We start from the raw sequence: 6,953 nt of genomic DNA, 5'->3' as shown, positions 1-6,953 counted from the left end.
GTGTAGATTTGTAGATTAAGTATTTCATCTATGAATTGAATGACAAAAAACCTTAGAAAGGATTATTTTGAAAAAGATTTAAAGCTGAGAGGGTTTAAATGATAAATTAAAGACATATCAGATAATTATTTGATTATTTATTTTTTAAAACTAAACTTATAAATACTATTTTCACCTCCAAAGTTTTTCTTATGTTTCGAAAACGTGAAAAAGTAGCATTTACAATTTTGTTTTTATGCTAAGAATTTAAACATGAGAAAATAGTCTTAATTTAAAAAAAGAAAAAAAAGAAAAAAAAGAAATGGGAATGTAAAAATTAAGAGAAGAGAAATAGATTAGAAAGATGAAAAGTGAAGGGCAGCAAATTCGTATTTGATAGGCTACAGTAGAGAAGAGAGGTACACCATTCTTTTATTTTGCTCTCTCAAAGTCTGCTGAAACAAACAAACAAACAGATGGGATGGGAGACAGTAGAGAAGAGAGAGAGAGAGAGAAACAAATAGAGAAAGAAATTAGGTTACCAAAATAAAATAAAATAAAAATAATAATAAGGAAGGCAAAAGCAGAAAGGAAAAGGGATTTGGAGTAGAAGGGTTTCCATATTGTTGTAAAAAAATGGGAAGAGGAAGAGTGGAACTCAAGAGAATAGAGAACAAAATAAACCGTCAAGTTACATTCTCCAAACGCCGAAACGGACTCCTTAAGAAAGCTTATGAACTCTCTGTTCTTTGCGATGCAGAAGTTGCTTTGATCATCTTCTCCACCCGCGGCAAGCTCTACGAATTCGGCAGCGCAGGGTTTCATCCCTTTCCCTTTCTCTTTTCTTTTTTTCTTTTTTCAGATCTGATCCCCTTCTCTTTCATCCATGCCTTTTACTCTCCTTTTTTCTTTCATCAACTTGGTATTTGGAGACCCTCCATTCATTCTTCTTCTTCTTCTTCTTTCAGACCTCTGTGTATATATGTGAAACTATGTTTTGTCTCTTTTTCTTTTCACCCTTTTGTCCATTCCTTATTTTTTTTTTTTGTTTTATTTTCCATTTTCTTTGTGCAGTACTTCTAAAACATTGGAGCGTTACCAACGTTGTTGCTTCTCTCCTCAACACAACTATGCTGAACGAGAAACCCAGGTTCTTCCTTTCTTTTCTTTTCTCACTCTTTCAGTTTTCACTACTAAAATGCTTTATTTCTACCTCTGCTTTCATGCTTCTAATTTGGTTCTCATTTTGGTTACGTTTAAGCTATTTTTCATTCATTCAAAACTACTTGTCTTAATTTTTCTTTTCTTTTCTTTTTTTTTTTTAAGAAATTGTTTTTAAGTGTTTTAGACTGGATTAATTAGATAATAAACAAAACTATGTTGCTTTATATATAATGTAAGCCGGATTTATGCATAACTTCGTTTTTTCCCTTTTCTTTCTTTCCTTTTTTTTTTTAAAAAAATATTTTTGAATGATTAACTAAATTGTAAGAGCATAATATGTTTGAAATTTTGCTTTTTATATTTTTAATTTTTTTGTTTTTTGCCTAAAATGTTAGGATGATTCAAAAAAGTGGATTGTACATTATAGAAACTGGAAGTAGATATTTAAAGGGGAAAAAAGAACTGTAATTAGGTAATAGAAAGAAAATAGGGAAAACTAATCAAAGCAACCAAGTTGGGATTTGGGAAAAAAAAATTATATACTTGTTTATTTATTTATTTTAAAAAAATCAGTCTGTTCAGTAGCAGTTTCTTTATCCTTTTGATTTTCTAAAATACGGAGTCTATTTCGATTTTTTTTATTTTTAAAAGAAGAAAATTAACCAAATGCTAATGAACTAGTTGTTAAAACTATAACTAAGACTTCAGAATGATCCTGAATTTTTTTTTTTAATTGAACCCTAACCCATGATGGAATGGAAAGCCTTAAAACACATTTATTCAGCCATTTTTTTTTTTTAAATTTTTTGATCAAGGTCTAATTTTTTAAGTTCAAAATGAAGATTCATATGTCTTGACTACTTAACTTGATCAAAGCCTACAAACCTGTTTAGATTAACTCAATATAGGTTGTGAATGTTTTGACCCAATAAACTATTGTTAACCCAGTTCTTCATATATAAATCAACTGCTATTAATTAAAGAAAGAAAATGTATGGTGATATTATATTTGCTAACGCTGCTAAATCACAACAATATGCAGAACTGGTTCCAGGAGATCTCAAAACTGAAAGCAAAATATGAATCTCTTTGTCGCACTCATAGGTTAAACACTCTCTAAACTCTTTAATTTTTAAATAAATATTAATGAAAGTTAGGATTATTTGAAAGCATTTGAAGGCTTCTAATAAAGTTTGAACAATTATAGGCATTTGCTTGGGGAAGATCTTGGACCATTGAGTGTAAAGGAGCTCCAAAATCTTGAGAAGCAACTTGAAGCAGCCCTTGCTCAAGCTAGACAAAGGAAGGTATTCCTTACAAAACTTTTTTTTCTCTCTCTCTCTATTCTTATTTTGGTTTTAAAATTTCAAATAAAAATAACCATTTAGTATTTGAAAATTTCAAAATGTAACAAGTAAGATCTCTATATTTTAAAATTTATAATGATTTATTCTCTATAAAAGTTCAACGATAAAGGTGTTTTTTTTTACTGTTAAATAACAATTTCAAAGTGTTTTATTTTAGTTTATTAATTGTCGTTTTTAATTTTTATTAATTATTTAATAAAAAGTCGATGTATTTTGTTTGAAACCTAAGCAATACCTTGCTACATGTAGGTTTAATTAAAAACTCCTGGAGGTAGACACTTGCACATTAAATGAATGCACAAATATTTGTCTCTTCTTTTAGATTTCTTTTACTTTATTAATTTTTTTCATAGAAAAAACTACGAAGAACCTAAAATGATTCTGGTGTGAAGATTTGTTTCGAAAATTTAGAAATTAAAATAAACTAAATATGAATATTTATTAAAAAAAAGTTCTAATTCTGTTATTCATCGATCGCAGACACAGATTATGATTGAACAGATGGAAGACCTGCGCAGAAAGGTAAAGCAAATTTAATATTCAGAACTTTTACTTTTTGGCCTTTGTTCAACAAGACGTATAACGTAGGACTTATCACATAATTATTATTACTATTATTATTATTATTATTTTGAGAATGAACTTATCAAAAGGAAATGGTCAGAAATAACTCATCTTAAGTTTCATTTTTTAAAATTAACATAATTTTTTAAAATTCGTTAAACTAATTTTTCTCGATCTACCTCCGTCAAGATCGACCATTGAGATTTAGTTAGAAAATTATCATTTTTATTATTTTAGGCTTTCACAGTGAAATCTTACGTCGAAATTGTACTTTTTTTTTTTTCAAATATTATTTAATTTTTCCAAATTTTATACATTTTCAAAATTTCTCTTTTATCTTTATCCAATTTAATTTTTCAAATCTTCACCCAATTTTTGTTCCATAACTATTCAAATGGATTTACCAATTATCAAAATTGATTTTTTAAATAGATTTTAGATGATTTCCTTGTCATTTATAAATTTTGAGAAAGATCAAATTTTAAAAAAAAAAAAAAAAAAAAAAGTTAAGATAGACTTGGTAAATATATAGAATATTGGTGCTATTTTGTTCGGTATGAATACCAGGATCCATATATTTTTTTAAAATATTATGCAATCTTTCCCAATCTTATAATGCCAACTTTCACCTCTTCTCAAATTTAATTTTCGTTAGTAATCTTTCTCAAATTTTATATTATCATGCAAATGTGAGGCCCAATTTATGGTCTCATGAATTTTCTAATTGATTCAATTATCTTTTCAAATTTCTCCAATTAATGTAATATTTGGCAGTGTAATTTTAAATTTTGGAAAGATAAAAAAGATTAGATAAGATTTTCGAAAATGATGTGGATTTCAATCCTCATCGATCGAGATAAATTAAGAAAAACTAGTTTAACGAATTTTGAACTAAAAGTGAAACTAAAAATGGGTTATTTTCTAATCATTTCCCCAAATCAAATTATTATTATTTTAATCTAAGTAGACTAATCAATTTGAAGGATGGATGAGGTTGTGTCTTTGCGTCCAATTATTATTTCATTATTAGCCGGATTTCAAATACAAAAATATTGAATTACCAATTTATTTTTGTGAAAATGTGATGAAAGTAATAAATTTAAAATTTTAATAATTATTTAAATTAATAATAAAAAAAACTATTTACACATTCTATACGTTACCAATGAGTTATAATTTTTAATATTTATATTATATTTACGTTAGTTAGTGATACTTTGTTATTTTATAGCTTATATTTCATTTCATTTCATTTATTTTTTATTTTTTTTATGATAATGTTTGAACATTTGAAATACTATTACCATCATTAGTAATATTATTTTTCTCTATCTATGGAACTAGTTTTCTTTAATTATTAATTACTATCATTTTGCATAAGATTCATTTGAAAGGATCTATATTGTAAATTTAACTTATAGAATGAAAAAGCATATGAATATTTTATTATAAAAACAATATTAAATATGTTAAAAAAATATCTATACAGCTCAATTAGTATAAAATTTATACTATACCTCCAAGTTATTAGATATTCTACATATATATTCAATTTTGTTTATGATGAATTATTTTAAACTTTGAACATCTTTATGATACATGTAGAAGCCATCAGAGAGATGAACATTGACCACATTTTTAAATAAATGAAACCAATAGTTTCTAAAATCATACTCATTGAAGTCCTTAATTCAGTAATTTTTTTTAAAGAATTTGTTCTTAAAAATACGTTATTCATATATATATATATATAAACTCCTTAAGAATACTTGCACGACTCTACAGTCGCACGCCAAATTTTTTGAAAGAAAATTAAAAATTAAAGAAGTGTAATTAGAAAGAATTCATGTGACATAATATGATTTTTTGGATAGAATGGACAAATATAAAAGTAACTCAACATCTAATTAGTATATATTTTATAAGAATGTTTTTATTTATGATGTGGTATTGTAAATGAAAGGAGCGTCAACTTGGGGAGCTCAACAGGGAGCTTAAGCTAAAGGTTTTTACCCAATAAGTCTCTTTATCCATTTTTTTTTTTAATGTTGAGCATATATATATATATATATATATGTATATAACATTTAATTTGGTGTATATGTTTGGAATGATATTTATATATAGCTTGAAGCAGAGGGACAAAATCTTACAGGCATCCAAAGTTTTTGGAGCTCTGGGTCTGGCTCTGCTGGGCATGCCAACAACTTTCAATTGCATCATCCTTTACAATCTAACCCTATCGAATGCCAACACCAACCTCTCTTACAAATCGGGTATCTTTAAATCTCTTTTGAATCTTTTTTTTTCTCCTCTTTACGTAGCTTCTAGCGTGTGTGTTTTTAATAAAAATTATCTTCTTAACGTAAACATAGCTTAATTGACATAGTGTTTGTACTATTGACCTCGAGATTAGAGGTTCGACTCCCCTATTTCACACTTTAATTACAATACCTTTGCAAAAAGCCAACAAGAGCATAGCGCTCAACTGACATAGTGTTCATATTATTAATCTCGTGATTCGAGGTTCGATTCTCTCACTCCACACTTTAATTACAATACCTTTGCAAAAAGCCAACAAGAGCATAGCGCTCAACTGACATAGTGTTCATATTATTAATCTCGTGATTCGAGGTTCGATTCTCTCACTCCACACTTTAATTACAATACCTTTAAACAAAAAAAAAAAAATCAGAAATCACAAAGTCTTGAGATAAATAACCTTTGCCTAATCCTAATGTGTGTCATAAACTCTAAAGTTACTGTTACACAAATTCAAATATTATTATCGCCTCTTAAACTTTGGATTATTTGATGTGTGGAGCAATCTACGTATATGTCATATTTATTATTGTGGTTGTTATAATAAATAATGATGATCATTTTGGACAAACACAGGTACCAGAATTATTTATCAGAAGAGGGGCCATCTGTCGAAAAGAGCATGACATGTGAGACGAACTTCATACAAGGATGGGTTATTTGAATTTCATTTCTGAAAAAAAAAAAAAAAAACATAAAATCTTAATTAATAACATAGTAATTTTCTTTTCTTGTTTTGTTACTTTTCTTTTCTTTCAATGAATTTTTGGACTAAATATATATTATTGTCTATATTTCCTCTGTTTAAAAATATATGTGCTGTTTGTTTTGCTCAGGCGCTTTAATTACCCTCTTACCCCTACCTTCCATCTTTATTACCACAACATTTTTTTTTAATATATCAAATTACTACTACATTCAATGCTTGTCATTTTATTTGCTTTATAATCCCTCAAATACCTTCAATCCATTTTTTTTGTTCTAATTATTCGTATTCATTTTACCTATTTAATAAGTATATTTGTTGATCTCAATAATTTATTAATTTTACTATTTTTTAAACTACAAATTTTATTTTATTTTAATATTTAACTTGTATTTACTTAATTTTAATCTTTGTATCATTTTATAGATATGATCTTAATTATTAAAAGTTAATTATCTATATAAGTTGAAATGAAAAGCTCATATATATATATTACATGGAAATATGTTATGTGTGTGTATGCATATGAAAGGCTGAAAAGGAATCATTTGTTAGCGAAAATTTACAATGTCAAATCATTCTTCATTGACTTTATCGAATAACCATTATTGCTACAACAAACTAATGTGTTTATAAAACCATAGAAGTTCAAAATGAAATAAGACAAAGTATAAAGAAATGTGTGGGTAACTTTTGTAATAAAGTAACTAACGACTTGTTAGGTTTGCTAGTGAAAAAAATAAATTTTCTTGGTATGAGATATGATTCGGTCCATTTAGTTTTGAAGTATTCAATTTAAATATGATTATATTGTTTAGTCATACCTACTTCTACATGGTTGCTGAGTTTTG

At 26.9% G+C, this 6,953-nt stretch overlaps 1 protein-coding gene across 2 annotated transcripts; it reads left to right on the top strand.

The window, feature by feature from the left end:
- The first annotated feature begins 467 nt into the window (after nt 1-467).
- LOC120069606 (agamous-like MADS-box protein MADS3) lies at nt 468-6,214 on the top strand. Of its 2 annotated transcripts, none has more exons than XM_039021398.1 (8): nt 468-797; nt 1,054-1,129; nt 2,186-2,247; nt 2,351-2,450; nt 2,991-3,032; nt 5,038-5,079; nt 5,230-5,350; nt 5,973-6,214. In XM_039021398.1, exons 1-8 carry the CDS (start codon nt 616-618, stop codon nt 6,020-6,022), a joined length of 675 nt encoding a protein of 224 aa, XP_038877326.1. In that variant the 5' UTR covers nt 468-615; the 3' UTR covers nt 6,023-6,214. The 2 variants fall into 2 exon arrangements, with proteins under 2 accessions (XP_038877326.1, XP_038877325.1); XM_039021397.1 differs by having other exon boundaries at nt 471-797; nt 5,202-5,350; nt 5,973-6,178.
- The last annotated feature ends 739 nt before the right edge of the window (nt 6,215-6,953 follow it).

This window comes from Benincasa hispida, unplaced genomic scaffold (assembly GCF_009727055.1).
Source record: "Benincasa hispida cultivar B227 unplaced genomic scaffold, ASM972705v1 Contig513, whole genome shotgun sequence".
Lineage (NCBI taxonomy): Eukaryota > Viridiplantae > Streptophyta > Magnoliopsida > Cucurbitales > Cucurbitaceae > Benincasa > Benincasa hispida.
Note: the sequence above shows the minus strand (reverse complement) of the source record. Positions and strands in the feature narration are given on the sequence as shown.